Source organism: Enhydra lutris, unplaced genomic scaffold, assembly GCF_002288905.1.
Source record: "Enhydra lutris kenyoni isolate GAN:26980312 unplaced genomic scaffold, ASM228890v2 scaffoldscaffold2, whole genome shotgun sequence".
Lineage (NCBI taxonomy): Eukaryota > Metazoa > Chordata > Mammalia > Carnivora > Mustelidae > Enhydra > Enhydra lutris.
This window is the reverse complement of record NW_019154086.1, coordinates 8,370,056-8,388,057: the sequence shown is the minus strand read 5'-3', so window position 1 is coordinate 8,388,057 and position 18,002 is coordinate 8,370,056. Positions and strand designations below refer to the sequence as shown.

The following is an 18,002-nucleotide window of genomic DNA, read 5'->3' as shown; positions in this document are numbered from 1 at the left end:
GTGACTCAATCTATATACGTTTTAAAACTTGGAAGCATGCGATTTTTTTGCTTGTAGATATTCTTTTGTTCCAGGCCTCAAAGGCTCCTTACTGTCTTGAGCATCAAATCTAATCTCTTCGACTTGGTCCCCAAGGCCTTATGGAATCTTCCTTTCCTTCTTGATTTCCCATAGCAGTATTTCTCCCACTGCCACTATCATCAGTCACGAATCTTATTCATGACCACACCTTGTGTAAGTTAACCAATGGACCATCATTTCTCCTGGACCTTTTGAAGTCTTGAAACTCCAACCGTAACTGTGCTCTTCCATTAAGCATCTCTTCCTCCCAAAATACATACTTAATCACATATGTTATTGTGCTACTGACTAATTGTTTCATGTGTTTTTTCCTAGCTAAAATACAAGTTCTGAAGGTAGGGACTGTGCACAGTGCTATCACAGGGGGCTTAAAGTAATTCCCCCGCCCCCTTAGGCGGTTAGCATCTGACTTGATTTCAGCTCAGGTCATGATCTCAGAGTCATGAGTTCTGAGCCCCAAGTTGGGCTCTGTTCTGCACATGGAGTCTGCTTAGGATTCTCCCTCTCTTACTGTCCCTCTCTGCCTTCCCTGCTCACACTCTCTCTCTCTTAAAAAAAAAAAAAAAAAAAAAAGATACACTGTCACTTAAGGACAAAAACAGAACACATTGCCAAGAGGTGCTTTTCTGAGACAACCCAAATAAAGACACTTTCAGATATGCTGATGTGGGCCATTTACCGTAACTGAGAGATAACATTTTAGTTGGTTAGAGCCTACGCCTTTCCTTGAGTACACCTTAAAGTGAAAGAGTATAAAGTAGTCTAATGAAACTAATATGGGCTTTAATCAAATGGCAAGTTCCTGAAGACTTTGGTTCATTTACTTTACAGACATATTTTGAGGGCCTGCTAAAAGCTAAGTATTATCATGGGCACAAGAGTGGCTCATAAGTCAGTAAGTTAAATGGTGTAGATACAAGTAGTGTGATGATTGCTAGAATAGAACTAATGATGTAGATTCTGAGTATAAAGAAGATTTTTTTTTAAATGAATTTCCTCTATGCTTTTGGTGTTTACCACACTAATTTAGGCTTTCTGAATGGCAGAGCAGTCACATGCATGCAAATACCTTCATGTGGTCTGAAAATAGCATTGAATTTGTATAACTTGTGTCTTTGGGGAACCTATTCCTTTTAAATGCTTTCAAACCAGTAATTCAATCTATCAACATTAGTTTACATTTACTGTTTTGTTTTTTCTTGATAATTGATTTTTTAAAAATACTGAGTATACTTGGAACTTGGTTTCTAAGTCATGTGCAGCTCTTGCTTTTGCTTTTATGAAATCTGTGAGTTTGTTCTCAGGTACATAAATGAAGATTAGTATGCAGAATAAATATGTGATTTTACCTGGGGAAAATGAGTGATGAGATTTAAAACAGAGGATACACTCCCCTCTCCCTACCATCTCAAGGGGTAAAAATGATTCCTGCCCAGGATCTGCAATCTTACCTGGTGGGGGAAAGATTTTCAGGACTGTCAAGCTGCTCTGGCTTAGGGTTCTCTCCATCGTGACTGCTTTCCAGTATTTCTTCATTCTGAAGTGAAAGAAATTTTGGTAAGACCGTCTATCTTATTTGGGGGCTGTATATTTTTTCTTTTCCCCAATTTATTTGTTTTGTTCGTTTTTGTTTTCAGTGTTCTGGATGAGCACCACGCCCAGTCCCTCATCTTTCTTTTTCTTTCTTGGATTTTTCCCAGCCCCTCTGCAGATCTGTTACAGTTTGCCCTTCAGGCTTCCTTTAGAAACATCAAAAACTCTTTCTCAAAAGCAGATAACATTTTTCCTTAATAGTGAACAGCTATTAATATTGTACTACCCCTTCCCAGTTGACTCACAGTAAGGATTCAGAGTTTGAGCTAAGGGGAAACAGTGAAGAGATCATTTGACTCAGTAGTTCCCTTCTTTCCCCTCTGGGGGTAAGAAATGAACATCTGGAGAAATTGCAACCTACCCAAGGCCAAAGAGTTAAAGACAGAGACGAAATAATCCCAGAGTCCACTCTCTCAGGCTGGTAATCACAAGTCCATTCTAGCGTACCATGTCCTGGGACAGCTGGTACCTTACGGTGTATAGATTGGCCCCTGGTACAGGCTTGAAGCTGGGGGTCGTAAGCCTGGCTCACTACCTGCCAGCTCTGAGACCCTGGGCAAGTTCACTGAACCTTTCTACCTCAGTTTCCTCCTCTAGTACATGGACCGCACAGCACTATCTACCACACAGGGCTGGGGCTCTTTTTCAGAATATTAGGCATTTAATTATCAGAGAGAGGCAAAACTACTCATTTTACTTTCAAGAAAATATAGTTTTAACAAGGAAGTGAGTTTATATAAACTTGATAGCAACAATAGAATCTTAAAGATATTGACTAATAATGAACACGTCGATAATTAGCCAGCTTTTGAATTCTTCCTGCCTTCCAGGTACTGTTTAAATGAGTCCTTTCGTGCTGTCACAAAAGGGAGTATAGATTTTGAATGGGCCTCTAGCAAAAGTATTGTTTAAGGAAATATAGTGAGTAGATACATAGATTCTCTATAAGTTAGAGCTGAAAGGTGAAGGATGAGCTTTCCCCAGACTAAGGAACAGATGAGAAGTCTCCTTATAAAACAGCTCAGCTAGGCTCTCAGCTGGTTGTGGACAATGCAAGAAGAGAGGCCTCTCGGGGACCTGGGTGGCTCAGTGGGTTAAAGCCTCCATCTTCGACTCAGGTCATGATCCCAGGATCCTGGGATCGATGGAGCCCCTCATGGTTCGAGCCCCGCATCGGGCTCTCTGCTCAGCAGGGAGCCTGCCTACCCCCCTGCCCCTCTACCTGCCTCTCTGCCTACTTGTGATCTCTGTCAAACAAATAAATAAAATCTTAAAAAAAAAAAAAGAGGCGCCTCTCACTGGATTAACAGAAAGCAGTCAAGGTAAGGTGGTTTTTGTCATTCACAATGCCAAGCACAGAAACAGCAATTCAAAAATGTTCAATGAATGAAAGAAAATCAGGGATCATTGATCTTTTTCACTGATGTCCTCCCAAATCTGGCATATCCAGAAAGCAGGCTAACAAATAAAGGGCTGTTTGGGATACCAGTTTTGCATTCAGCTCTAAAATACAAAGACAATCTTCAATTCCAAGTTCCTATTTGTTTCTTTTAAAATAGGATATCATTTCACTAGGCATCTAAATTGTTAGTATCCGCTATTACATATATTTGACCAGATACTCGTAGATAGTTCTCATTTCAGTCAATATACAGAAGTAAAATATCGGTCCCCAGATTCAAATCAATCTGGTTATTTTCACCACACCACCAGAACTCTTTCTTCACATTTTCTCTATAATGTGGAACTGATCACTATGGCTGTTAATGCTACATCACATCCTTCTCTAGTTCCTCCCTGTGACGTCCCTCACTATGCCTGTGACATCACACCTGCTGGACTTTGAGCTCTAGCTTTATTTGTCTTTGGGTCCCTAACACATCATACAGGACCTTTGTAAGGAGTAACCACTATTTCTAACCAAACTTCCTCTCACCATAAAACTTACTACTGCTTATAAAATGAACTGTGCTCTTTCCAACTCTTCTGTTGGTCTATAGTAGGTGTGGTATATTGTACAGTCTTTTATTTCATGACAATCTAAGGACAGAAAAATAACAATGACTCAAGGTGTATAGGTATGGACTGTGATCTTTTACGCTGAATGATGATGTCCTAATTTATAGATTTTGTCATGCATGAGACATGGGCTTGCTGAAATGCCTGGGCATGGACTTGGTGTCAACCCATATTCCTAGGACCACGAGTCAAATGGTTGATGTCAGGGTAGAAAAAGAATCCTCTGTTGATCAAGTTTGATGGAATATAACCCTGCTGCCACTGAGAATGTGATGGGAAGGATCCACAGCAGATCTGGGTGCTGCTTTAATAACTTTACTATATACCAATATTTCGCTAAGGTTTAGACAAATTAGTTGTGTTCTAGTGCAGTAGCTTTCAAAGTCTGACCATGGCCCACAAGAAAAACATCAAAACATACATACACACATATTGGGATTTATAATAAATATGTATTTGATCTTGTCCTATATCTGGTACAGATCTCCTAAGACTTGTAATTTCTTAAGTGATAAGAGCCATGAAGTTTTCTTTTGTTATTCATAATAAACCCCTTTCAACCCCACCAGAGTTTATGTTAATAAGGTAGCTTATGGGGGCTGGTTGCCAGGGGAACCAAGCACATGATTCTAATTCGAGGGTGGAAACTTTCAGTTCTCTTGACCAACACCCTTTGGGGGCTGGGGGAAGGGGGCTGAAGACTGAATTCAACTACTAATGGCCAATGGTTTAACCTGTCATGCCTATGTAATGAAGCCTCCAAAACACCCAAAAAGGGAGCCTCTGGGTTGGTGAGCACATAGAGATGGGGAGTAGGTGGCTTGCTCAGAGAGCATGGAAGCTCCATGTCCTTATACCTTGCCCTATGCATCTCTTCCATCTGGCTGTTCCTGAATTACATCCTTTTGAGATAAACTGGTAATCTAGTAAGTAAAATGTTTCTCTGAGTTCTCTGAGCCACTCTAGCAAATTAATCAAACCCAAGGAGGGTATAATGGGAAACTGATCTACAGCAGGTTGGTCAAAAGCATCAGGGACAACCTGGACTTTTCAAATGGCGTCTGAAGTGGGTAGGGGAGCAATCTTACAGGACTGAGTCCTTAACTTGTGGGAAGTGATTCTATCTCTAGGTAGACAGTGCCAGAATTTAGTTAATTGCTTGGTTGTGTTGTAAACACACACACACACACACACACACACACACCAGACATACGTATAGCTGATATGACATACTCTATTTTTAAATTAGGCCATCCTTGTTGCATTCTGCTCTTCTTTATCTTTCAATGCTTGTGAACCCACTAAATTGAGTTCACGGTCACCATTGCCACCTGAACTTTGAAAATCTCTTAGAGAGTGAAAAGAACACAGATTCTTCATGTGAAAGGTACATCTGGGTGGGAATCTCTGGCTTACTTTTTATTTAAAAGTGACCTTGGGCAAGACTTCTTTGCACCTTAGGTCTCTCTGTAAAAGAGGACTTACTGTATCTGTATCAGAGGGGTGTTGTGGTGATTTGAGGTAAGGAATTCAAGTACTTGGTACAAAGAAGCCTTGACAAATGGTATTTTAGGTTGGCCCTTTAATATCTTTGTGGGGATTAAAATGGGTAATGTCTGTAAAGCACCCAGGGACACTGACCTGCAGTAATTGCTGGGCAGTTCCTACCTGCTCCTGTGTAATAGAGACCCCGTATTTCTCACTAGCTGGGAAGTGTTGGCCAAGTCACATAGGCTCCCTGGGCATCAATTTTCTTCTGTATAAAATGAGGGAGATGTGTGAATTGGTGATGAAACACCCCTCTGCTTATAATATCAAATACCAACACAGATACTATTGCTTCTGATTTTGAGACGAAAGCTGAAATATAGCCACATTACTTTGGGGGAAAACTTTAAATTAAGCTTCCTCAAAGGTCTAGAAGGAAGACCATATTTAAATAAATGCTTGCTTTTTTCAAATATTGGGTCTTCTGCTCCTTTTATTTTGAATAATGAACCAAGAAAATTGACCACAGACCAACCAACCAATTGCTGCTATGCTTTTTGTTAGAGATTCCTTAGGAGTCTCGTGAATTATAGAATAATGCTTTTTGATTTTTTCAAAGATTTTATTTATCTGTTTGAGGGAGAGAGAGAGAGAAAGAGCGCGAGTGTGTAGGGGGAGGGGTAGAGGGGGCAGGAGCGGGACAAGTGGACTCCATCCTGAGCATAGAGCCTGCTGTGGGATTTGATCCCACGACCTTGAGATCATGACCTGAGCCAAAACCAAGAGTTGGGTACTTAACCAACTGAGCCACCTAGGGCCCCTAAAATGATGCCTTTTTAAAGCAGAGCAACAAGTTCCTGTGGAATCATATCCTGTTTCCCTTCAGTCAACCCTGACTTAGAGTTGCCCCTAGGGTATCTCAAAGAGTGCATTTTCTCAGCCAGCTGGTGATTTAAAAGGGAATTGATCCAAAAATCACCTTACTGGAGGACTAATCAGGTGGAAAAGCCCCTCCCCATTTATGTTTATTTTATTCTCAAGAAAAAGGGGTGGCTATGAAGGCAAGCAGCTGTCAACTACTCTAGGCCCAACATCACTCCCCATACCCCCATCTCTACCCCAGTCTCTCCTGAGTTTCGAAATGACATCAACCGACATACAGGTCCTCTAGCAACAAACACGTAACCTAACTGTTTTCGTTACGTCTTCTCAACAAACATGTAACCTAAGTGTTTTGTTTCCCCCATATTTTGAAGAAGGTTGTGTTTCAAAATTGAGAGAACAGGCTAATTTCCTGGCTTGAAAGGAATTTTGTTTAAAAATTTTATTTCAGGGTCGCTGGGGTGGCTTAGTCAGTTGAGTGACCAACTCTTGGTTTCAGCTCAGGTCATGATCTCAGGGTCATGAGATCAAGCCCCGCATTGGGCTACATGCTCAGTGGGGAGTCTGCTTGAGATTTTCTCTCCCTCTCCCTCTGCCCCTGCCTCTGCTCCACTGTGTGCATGCTCTCTCTCTCTCTCTCTGGAGAATATCTTTTTTTTCTTCTTTTGAGAATATCTTTTTAAAAGTATCAATCAACTTTTTAAAAATACCTACTTTTTAAAAAGTATCAGGGTGCCTGGGTGGCTCAGTGGGTTAAGCCACTGCCTTCGGCTCAGGTCATAATCTCAGGGTCCTGGGATCAAGTCCCACATCGGGCTCTCTGCTCAGCAGGGAGCCTGCTTCTCTCTCTCTCTCTCTCTCTCTCTCTCTCTCTCTCTGCCTACCTCTCTGCTTACTTGTGATCTCTGTCAAATAAATAAATAAATATCTTTAAAAAAAAAAAAGTATCAGTAGCTGGGGGCACCTGGATGCCTCAGTCACTCAAGTTTCCAACTCCTGGCTTGGGCTCAGGTCATGATCTCATGGGTGGTGAGATTGAGCCCTGGTTGGACTCTGCATTCAGCATATAGTCTGCTTTAGATTCTCTCCCTCTGCACCCCCTGTCCCTGCCACCTCTTTCATGCATGCACATGCACTAAAATAAATAAATGAACAAATCTTTTAAAAAAGAAAGTGTCAATAACTGATTTTCAATTGATTATTAAGGTTTTTGGTGGTTTTTTTTTTGTTGTTGTTGTTTTTTTTTTTTTGTCCCCAAAGGAGAGAGAGCAACATTTGAACTGAATCAAATTAGATTTTCCCTACAGTTAAATTATTATACTTTATGATTTTAGGGATGCTTGGAAAGCAATTTCAGTTCCAACTCTTTTAAAGTGATGGTACCTGGTAAATCAAGGTGAAAGTATCATTTATTGTTTTATCACATTTCTTTTAAAAAGAAGCTACTAGACCTTATTGTGAGAAAAAGTAAGGTAGATAAAGGCTGAACCATCCTCTTCATTTCCATATAAAGAGTGACCATTGCAAGTATTTATAGTTAAGCATTTTACAAAATTATAAATTAATCTTGAAAACCAGAGGTGAAGAGGTAGGACAAGTAAGAATTACTGAAAAATTACACAATGGTGGGGTGTAGGGAGGATAATGGGGGAAAAAGGAAAAAGAAAACTCTCCAAAGGCCATTCAACCTCCAGCCTCAGTCCAGTCCAAGGTGGTCTCAGAGACAGTCCCAGAGTGAAAAGCATCAGCCCTGGGAAGGGATGGCTCTGCCTTTTCCTTTCCATTGCTAGAACTTCGAGGGGGGGGGAACCTTTTCTTTGTCATTTTTTTGTTTTTGTTTTCTCTTTTTTTGAGATCCAGGGAGTTCTGATGTGGAGAATAGGAAGAACTTTTGAAAAACAGGACCACTTAGAGACTCTACCATGGGAACAGATTGCTAGCTGGCTAGTCTGTCCTGTTTACACACCATCTCACCAGCCCTTCCCAGCACATCTTTTCTTATTCTTCATTGCCACTGCCAGAAGAAGCCACTGCCTTTGGATAATAGGGCAGTCTTTCTTTCTTTTTTTTTTTTTTTTTTCTTTTTAATGACAAGTATTTCCAGAAGGGTTAAGGAGCTGTCAGTCACTCATCATTCATGCACTGCTATGAATTAGCTCATTCAGATATTCTCCTACCTCTAGACCAGATCAGCTGTATTGTGTAGGCACTTCCAAGAGGGAGGGGAGAGGAGAGGAAGGTTTTAGCACATATTAGAGCCTTTTGGAGGAGAAAGGCAAGCTTGAGAAGACAGGCATGAGCAGTCCTGAGGCTTTGTGGGAATGGGAAATGAACAGAGACAGATAGGGGAATGGGTCCCAAATGTAAACTTTTCCTTTTTAAAAAATTTTCCAGGGCCTCTTTTATTTAAGATCTTGAATTTCCCAGCCATTAGTAATTAGTTCAATGATCTTACTGGTTAAATTGGTTTTTAAAGACTGGACTAACACTCGAAAACAATGTTTATAATATTTTGTTTATGAGAAAAGTGTCTTTTAAAAAAATGCAATATTGTTTTGACAATGATTTACAATGCTGTAGTTCTGTTTAAAGTATCAGAAATTGAGAAACATGTTGCAAGATACCTTTCTCCCACTCCCAAACCAAGAAATGTGGCCAAGGACATTGAAGTTTCCTATATATTTGGAATTCTCTCAAGCTATTTGATTTCATGTGGTTTTAATTCTCAATGTATAACTGTCAATGTAACATTATTTTTGTGTGTCTGTAAATCTTAACTCGTAAATAAAATCACAAGTTTGAAAGGTATTTTTTAAAACCAATCTTTGATCCCTAACCTATTTCACAAGTAATTTCCACATAACCTCAAGGTCAGCTGGCTTATTCTCTTTGGTATGTGTGTTGGAGGAGAAAGCTACAGCTCATAGGTAGAGAAGGTGTGGGTTGCTGTTACAGACGTACGAAACCCTACACATGTTGGACTCAACTTTTTAAGTCCTCACTTTCTACTTTTTTTTTTTTTCTGAGTGCTCTATATTAGCAAACAAATTCATCCAATTAGAAATCCATGATGGAAACCTCAAGGTATCTTCAATATCTTCTCTCCCTCTCTATTAAATCGGTCCCCTTTCTTCTCTGCCTTGATCTACTCCTCATTCATCACACTTTCTGAGACAGTCTAGTGTGTTCGAGGCACTGGGGAGGATATCTGGATTAACTGGTATAAGCTCTGCCCATCTCCCTTTTTCTGTCATTAGGAGGCTCTTAACACTGGAGTTACACCTAGATCGTGACACCTGCTGGCAGCTGGTCCATCTACCTGCCTTCTTCTAGTCTACTCTTCATTGCCATACCAGAGTCATCTTTCTAATACATAGGTGTCCTTCCTGGCAACAACTTCTAACCAAAGCCTTCAGCAACCTGTTCTGGTCTACCTCTCTGGCTTTCTCGAACCATTCCCAGAATAGCCTGTACCCCTTCAGATTTTTGATACTTTATATCCTTCCCCATCTTGACTGCCTTTCTCTGTCTTATCCAACTTTCAAAGTTGTATTTATTTTTCAAAGCTAAGTTCAAATGCTATCTCCTTTATAAAAATATCCCCAATATTGTTGTTATGAACTGTTCCTTCTTCTGCCTTCTAACATGTTATATTCCTTTTAGCAAAGGTATGTCATTCTCCTCTACATTATAAATTATTTGAAATATATAGTTTCCCTCATGAAACTTGTAAGTTTCCTGAGTTCAGGCCCCATGTTAGAATTGTTTCCATATGACCCATAGCAATTGTTTTAATATATAGTAAATGGAGCAGAATACGATACCCAGATTGGACCAATGAAATATTTTAGTCAACAGTGGTCTTAACTGTTATTCTGTCCTTTGTCATATAGCTCCCTCAATGAAAGTACATTCTCATAGATTAATGTAATCACACACTTACTTCACTTAGTTCTGGACTGTATTAGCCTAAGAGATCTATATCTACCTTAATGAGCTCTCTTCATCCCGAGTCTTTATGACATATGAATACAGCCTCTAGGCAAGTGTGGCCCAAAATGCAATCCTTATACCACCTGTATTCTAGTTACCAAATTAAAAATATTGAATTTGAAAGTTAAAAATTCAGATTCCTGGACCATACTCTAGCCCTCCTGAATCACAATCTGAGGGTAGATCTTGAGAATCTGCATTATTAATAAGATGCTCAGGGCTACAATCCATAGGAAACCCTGATAATCTCCATTCTAGAAATTCCTCAGAAAGCTTAGTTGGGGGCTGCCTCAAAGACTTTGTGGATTCTCTCAATGACCAGACTTCAAGCATCACAGAGGGTGAACCCTGAAATGTGCTTACAGTTTATATAGTTCTCCTGTTGAGAATCAGAGGTAAATGAAAGCTCTGGGGACTCAAAGGAGTGAGAAAGCAAGGAACTGAATTTGGACCTGATCTGCTATCATTTGGCAAAACAGTACATATTCAAGATCAGGAGAAGTTATTCAATTTAAGACCCGGACCTGACCTCCCTTCAGCCACTGTTCATCTTTTACACAGAACATTTTATCTGTAAACATGGGATTAAATGGGAAACTAAAATTACAAAGAACCCGCTGTATGTGAGGCATCATGCTAGGTGCTCCCCACATATTTCTCATGTTTTAAATATTTTTATTTTGATTTGTTAACATTATCATTATTATTGAAGTCATGTAGTTCTCATTTAATCAGTCACCTGTGGGGTGGCTTTATCCCCATTTTGCAGAAGAGGAATTTAGAATATGAGAGATTAAGTAAACTGGTAGCTAGATTAAGTAACTAATAGGTTATAGGTAAATAGATTAAGTTAGATAGATAAGTAAACTGTTAGATTAAATAAACTACGAGTTTCAAATCCCAGTTCCACCATTTACTAGTTGTGTGACCCTTAGGGAAGCTCACTTAACTTCTCAGGGTCTCAACAGCATCACGGATAAAACAAGGGAAACATCAGCTTCCTCATCTTCTTCCTCAAGGTATTGAGGATTTGGGATGAAATCAGGTACATACAGCATGCAGCACAATGTCTGGGCCTCGCCAGTGTTAGCAGTCTCTCCCTCACCTTCTCATTCTCTAACTTACAGAATTGGGTTTGTTTGTTTTTTTTAATTTTTATGGAGGAGGCTGTTTGCTTGCCAGCCTAAAAAGGCCTCTGCTATGCTAAGCCACACTAACGGGTGCCCAGCAACAGTTTGTTGGTGCTCACAGCCAGTAGCTCGGCCTTTATCCTGAGGGTTCACATTCATGAAAAAGGAATTTTCATCAGCGTCTGGCCTCTTTCCAGCTCTGAAGAAGCTGTGATGCGAACAGCCTGGAAAAGCAGCCCTTGTGAGTCATGCTTCCAGGTTCCAGCTTCCAGCTGGTGATGTAAAGGACCCGAATCAGCCACATCACTACTGCCAGCAACCACCGCAAATCCCCACGGCTGGGCTTTCCCAGACCTCGTCGGGGAGTCTAGCGCAGGGGTGCACAGCTGCCAGACGGCCCCAGAGCCGCAGCCCATTTGTCAGGTTGAGTGTGCATCCCTTCCGACAAGAAAAGCCAGGAGTACCCCACCTGAGAAGACAGAATGCCTTTTTTGGAAATGAGTTCTCTGATGACGATAAAATCATAGCTTGATTTGGTTGCATGATTTTGTTGTATGTAGTGACTATCAGTGAGTCTAGGGGCAATCACGAGTGGCTTTGGTTTATTTATTTATTTATTTATTTATTTATTTATTTATTTTGGTCTGTGAGCATTTACCCAAGAAAAGCAAGGCGTGGCATTTACCACAGTGTTATGATCTGCGTTGTGCTTTCATTTTGTCTTTACATTCTATGTCAAAGGTCAAGGATGTCTGATTGTCCCCAGAGTCATAGGTTATGCATTTTGGTTCTCTGTCCTGGACAGTGGCCACAAAACACAAGCAAGAATGATTGTTCTTGATGTTAGCCAACCTCCTTGCCCCTCCTTTCAATAAACCATGAGTCACACAGACATAAATCGAAACCTTTTTTCTAACCTACTCTTTTTTTTTTAACCAGTTTTCTTACATATTTTGGAATGATGATTTCCCTGGTTATACTACCTACCTTGTCAAATGCTGATGGAATTTATTGGTCCTGAATTGATTTTTAAGTCTAGGATTTGGGGATTAATTCATAAACCCTCTTCCTTCCTACTCATGGTCATTCATGACTATATGGATTCTGCTCACACTTCTCATAGCCTTGTCTTTTAGAAGTAGAAGTCTGACCAGCCTCTGTTTGCCAAATTGAGGAAGTCTGGCAGACAATTCCTACTCTGCTTCCTCCACTGCCTTGACTGTTAACATAACGTTGTTGTAGGAAAAGCCCTTCATTAAATACTCAAGTGAGGTAACGATAAGGAAAAAAAAAACAACAAAAGCCCAGGACAATTGTAACATGGGCTTGCATTGGCTTACCAATATCTATGCTATTGGTGATCTGCCTAACTATGAGGCAGCCAGCATCCTAGAAGGATGGGCTTAGAATCTGAATTAAATAAGCAGCACGGGCAAAGGGAAGAAACCAAAAATTCTAGTGGCCAGAGCTTCTTGGATTCTACCTAACATTTTCCAACTCTATAGGCCTCTGGTTCTTCCCCTGTCCTAGTTCCTGCATTGTCTATTTTTACCAATATATAAAATCAAAGTAAATAATAAATGTAGCTTATGGAAACCTTTCATCTTAAACACCCTAAGGTCTTCCCTGAGAAAAGGTGCCTTACACTTACTGACTATATTTTCCTTTTTTTTTTTTTCAACAAATAAAACAACAGCACTCATATTTATTGTTCACACTTACTGAAATAACTCACTCAATTTTGGATTCTTTTGTATGAGAACCTCCACGTACACACAACCCCTCTGGCATCTTTGTAAATTGTGTAGGCCATAAATACGTTGTTTAAAGATGAGGCAAGGAAAATCACAGAGCAGGGAGGTAAGTTCAAATCACACTGTGGGTTAATAGCAACAGCATGTAAGTTCAGGGGCTGGACCTGAGCTTTGGTGCACTTGACCTAGCTCTCACCTTCAGAGATGAGATTCTCGGAAGCCCAGCGTACAGAGATGGTAGGGTGGTGCTCAGTTTTGAAGGTAATCACGGTTAAGCCCTTTTTATGTCGTGCAATAATTCCGCAAACTTCATGGATGTCAAGTCTGACAAAGCTTCATTACATTTGCCCATTTCAAAAAACTGCTCGTTACTCTTTAAAATGGCTGATCACAGCTGTGAAACTGCAGAGTGTTACCTAACTCTGGAAGACATGGTAAAGCAATTTCTCCCACCGCAGGGGATTCTGAAACACTACAGCAATGTTCTCTTCTGCCTAAACAGACAGAAGATTGCAGCTTGTTAAGAAAAGTCTGCTGGGAACTCCACTTCCCACCTTGTTTATGTCTCAAGGAAGAAAAGTCGGAGACCCCCTTTCTGCCTGACTCCATCATGGGCAGTGGAATACCTGTGGGGTCCTCTATTCAGACCACGAGGCACAGAAGCAGAGTCCAAACTGTTGCTAAAGTGCGTGTAATCCAGGGTCCACTGGCGTCTGCCTTCAGAACATTCTGTCAGTCAGATACTCACCTTTTAGGGAGGCAGGAGGAAAAGAACCCCTTCTAGGGTTGCTTTTACGGCAACACATTTTTTTATTTGGGCATTTAAATATAATGTTACTTTACAATTATACGGTGCTTGGCACTTTTCAAATTTCCATTTGCTGCTCAAAATTAGTTTCAGGTAATAGCTATTGTTATCCCCATTTTTACAGATGAGAAACGGAGGCTTAAAGTGGCTTCTGTGGCTTCCAGGCAGGTGTGCCTGATTCCAAAGTTTATGCTTTCTTTTTTTTAACTTTGATTTTGAAATAATTATGGATTCCCGTAAGGCCGCAAAGAAACATACAAGGAAGTCTCATGTACTCTTCCCCCACTTCCTCTAATATTAATATCTTACACAACTAGAGTATAGTACTAAAAGCAAGAAAATGATGTTCACACAATCTACAGAGTTTATTCAGAGTTCACCAGTGGTGCATGCATGCGAGTGTGTGTGGCTGTATGCAATTCAGCCATGGTTTTTTGCACATAAACCACACACTGTCCTAGCAGTTTTAAATATGAGTCAGAGTATAGGAATGCACAAAATGACTTTTTTCTTAATAACATAGTATCTACCAACAATTACATCCATGACCAGTTTTTCTAGTTGCAATTAAGAAGAAAGAAAATGAAGAAGTCCTACCAACCTCAGCTCTTAAAAGCACGAGTCTGTGCTACATGCCGTTATGGCCACATCACCTGGAGGTGTGATAGGTATGGGATAGGGGAATTTCATTTATTGGTAATTATGGCAGCAATATTCACGTATGTCAGAAATCTCAAGTCATAAAAGAAAAGGTGATCTTACCTTGACTTCAAATTTAGTCTTGTCATCTTCCTTTTCCAATGTCCTTGTATAAGTTTCCTCAGATGTCCTCTGAAGAGGAGCTAGAGAAAGAAAATGTGCCATTATTGGCAACTCAGCTTAAAAATACCCCAGAGCGTGTAGCCTGGCTCAGATGAGCAGCTGGACTGGGTTGGGCCAACTGAAAAACAAAGCTTAATTGAGCTACTGTGATGATTTCCAAGGTGTGAGATGAAATTGGAGGTGAAAGAGAGACGCAGAAAAGAAATAGCCTTTGACCCCAGGCATTTAACATTTGATCCGAAGAGATAAAAATCACACACAACACCACATGAAACATTAAACTACAACAAATCAGTAAACATAATGTGGTAAAAATGAGAAAATTTCCATCATTCCCATTTTCAAGTCTCGGTGAAAAGGTCACTTTCTTCAGGAAGTCTCCCTTGACATTCAGACTTCATGGATTCTTTTATGCACCGCTGCTTTAGCATTTATCTTTGTACTGTATGAAATGCAGTTGATGTTGCTCTTGGATTAGAAGACCAGATCAATTCTAGAGACCACATTTATTGAATATATCCTTTTTATTATACAAGTAGCTAATTTGTGCTTACCATAGACAATTTTAAAAAATACTAAAATCTTACCACTTACACATAACTATTTCCTTACAATCTTCTTTAATAAAGTGTTCTCTCTCCCTGTCTGTACACACACACACACACACACACACACGCAACCACCCCAACCCACACTCACATAATCATACTATGATTATATAAGAGGATGTCTATGCCTGCCCCAGCCAGAAACTGTTGCTAATTTAACAGTTGGATTCCCAAACGGATGGAACCACATTTATTAGTGGATGAGACAACTATGCGAAGAATGAGTTAGCTTAGTCAGTATGGAACTGGGCTCTCTTGCTCTTGCTCTCTCTGTCACTCTGTCATTTTCCCCTCCTTTCCACAGAGCTCTTGGGACACCTGGGAGATATCTTTTCTTCAGGCCTCCAAGGCCATTTGGCAGTAAGAATGGGATTTGGGGAGGAAAAGCCCTGGTTAGACCTTGAGACTTTCTAACCTAGCATTACCAGAGGGCTGCACTGGGGATGATGGCTGCAAGGCTAAAAAGTAAGTGGTACTTTGAGTTCTTGTCACTGTCAACACCCTTGTGAATACAGTTCCCTTGGAAAATTCATAGCATACCTGTGAACGACCTAAGAACGACCTAGGTCCCATGGCCAAAATGCCATCCACCTAATGCCCCCAACATAGCACCCTGATTCTTATCTGTGGTGAACAGTGGCCTGCAGAAATTCCTCCCAACCCTCAGGTTCTCTGAGTCAACTGGAATCTGCTTGGGCTTTCTATGGACTTTTTCATAGATATTATTGAAATCTGTAGTGAAGTGTCCTGTTTGCTGCCCCTGGTTATATGATCCCTGAAGCTACTTCATAACAATCAACAATCCTTTGGGCATCCGTGTAAACTGAGCAATTCCAGGCATAATAACTAGATGCTAGGAGTGCATACATTATAGCTGGCAACACCCACGACTGAGAAGCACCACCCTGCCCACTCTAAGTGCAGTAATGAAGTTCAAGGCTGGGGCGAGCAGCCACATGGCCAGCATTCAAGTCTTGCTCCTCCATGTAAAAGACACATATTCTCGGAGTAATCTCTGTGCCTTAGCTGCTTCATCTGTGAAGTGTGGAATAACGAGAAAGCCTACAGTACAGGCTTGTTATAATGGCTTAATGAGTTAATGTGTGCAAAGTGTTTAGATCATGGTAAATAGTATATTTTAGCTATTATTATAACCACAAAAGAATTTTTTTGCATTCCTTATAAACTTTAGAGAGGTTAAATGTTGTACCCAAGCAAACAAGAGTCAGAGCCAAGATTCCAGCTCCCTCACGTTCCTTACACTGTGAAGTATAATGGTTTCTCTTGAGACAGACTCCGTTACTAAGGAACTGGATAAATGTGTTTGAAAATCCTGTTAGTGACTTGCCTGAATCCATACTCAGTGGTTAGTATCCAAAACAAAAGTGCAGAATTGTTCTGTAAAATGAGCAAGATGTCTGGCCAAAGTCAATGATACTTGTTCAGACGTGACAAAGATCTGCTTATGCTAGAAGGGTCATTGTCCATTATAAGATCTTGTAAAAAAAAAAAAAAAAAAGAAATGAGAAACAAGCTATCATTCCTGCTTTATTTACTTGTAACAAACATATATCCCTTAAAACAATGACAGTGGAAACATCATAGAAGTGAACATAATTTAGTTTTGGGAATGAGCCCTAAATGAAAATTAAGGAAAACCAAGTCCTATCTCTAGCCATCCAAAAAGATGTCTCTATGTGTGTGAAAATCTATTTGTATTTGTCAGTAGGATGTGTGCATAAGTGCATTGAGTGTGCGTAGTGGTGTGCATTTGTGTGTGTGTGTGCGCACAAAAATTCAAGAAAAAATGCACTACACTGTTATCAAGGCTCGCTTCTAAAAATTGCAATATGTGATGGGAGATAGGGGACTGTAAACCAAACAAAATGGAGAATTACCAAGACCCCATAATTTACAGATAAATAAAAGCCAAAAGAATTCATTGTCATCTGATTTACACAAGAAATGCATAGGAAATTCTTCAGCCTGAGAAGAATGACATAGTGGTAATTCAGATCTATTATAAGGAATAAAAAGAACACTGGAAATGATTGAAAAAGAGAGTAGATGTAAAAGATGAAATATAAAATATAAGACTATACATAAACATATATCTGAGAAAAACAATGCAAACAGGTATGGTAAAAAGCCAATAAAAGAATTAAAAGAGAACACTAAAAAAGAAAAAAATTGCTAACCCAAAAGAAGGCAGAAAAGGAGGAACAGAGGGAAAAAATGAGAAAATAAACAAATAATGAAATTATTACTCTAAATCTAACTATATCAATAATTGTATTGTATGTAAATGGACTAAATACTCCAATCAGAAACAGAATATGTTAAAAAGTCAAGATCCAATTGGGGTGCTTGGGTGGCTCAGTTAAGTATCTGCTTTCTACTTGGGTCATGATCTCAGGGTCCTAGGATTGGGCCCTGAGCCCTGCAAGGGGCTCGCTTCTCAGTGGGGAGCCTGCTTCTCCCTCTCCCCATCTCCACCTGCGCACTCTTTTGTGTGTCCTCTCTCTCTCAAATAAAATCTTTAAAAAAAAAAAAAAAAGTCAAGACCCAATTATATGCTGCTTACAAGAGATACACTTTGAAAACAAAGAAATACAAAAATGGAAAAAATATATTATCCAAACACCAAACATAAGAAAGCTGGCATGCTGTGTTAATATCAGACAAAATAGACATCAGGACAAGGAGTACTACTAAAGATCAGGAGGGAAGGAGAGATGTTTCCTAATTGGAAGAGGGCCAGAATATCTGGGAGACATAACAATTATGGACATGTATATTCTTAATAACAGAGTTTCAAATAACA

At 40.0% G+C, this 18,002-nt stretch overlaps 1 protein-coding gene across 4 annotated transcripts in view; it reads right to left on the bottom strand.

Annotated features, from left to right (window-relative positions):
* The window catches only part of LOC111151235 (MCF.2 cell line derived transforming sequence-like 2), a 282,214-nt gene that overhangs the window by 95,205 nt on the left and 169,007 nt on the right, over nucleotides 1–18,002 (bottom strand). For all 4 annotated transcript variants that reach the window (XM_022509077.1, XM_022509067.1, XM_022509087.1 and 1 more), the window contains 2 exons: nucleotides 14,511–14,590; nucleotides 1,533–1,618 (listed from right to left, as the gene is read on the bottom strand). In XM_022509077.1, the coding sequence (XP_022364785.1) occupies nucleotides 1,533–1,618; nucleotides 14,511–14,590 (166 nt within the window). The remainder of the gene's footprint in view (nucleotides 1–1,532; nucleotides 1,619–14,510; nucleotides 14,591–18,002) is intronic.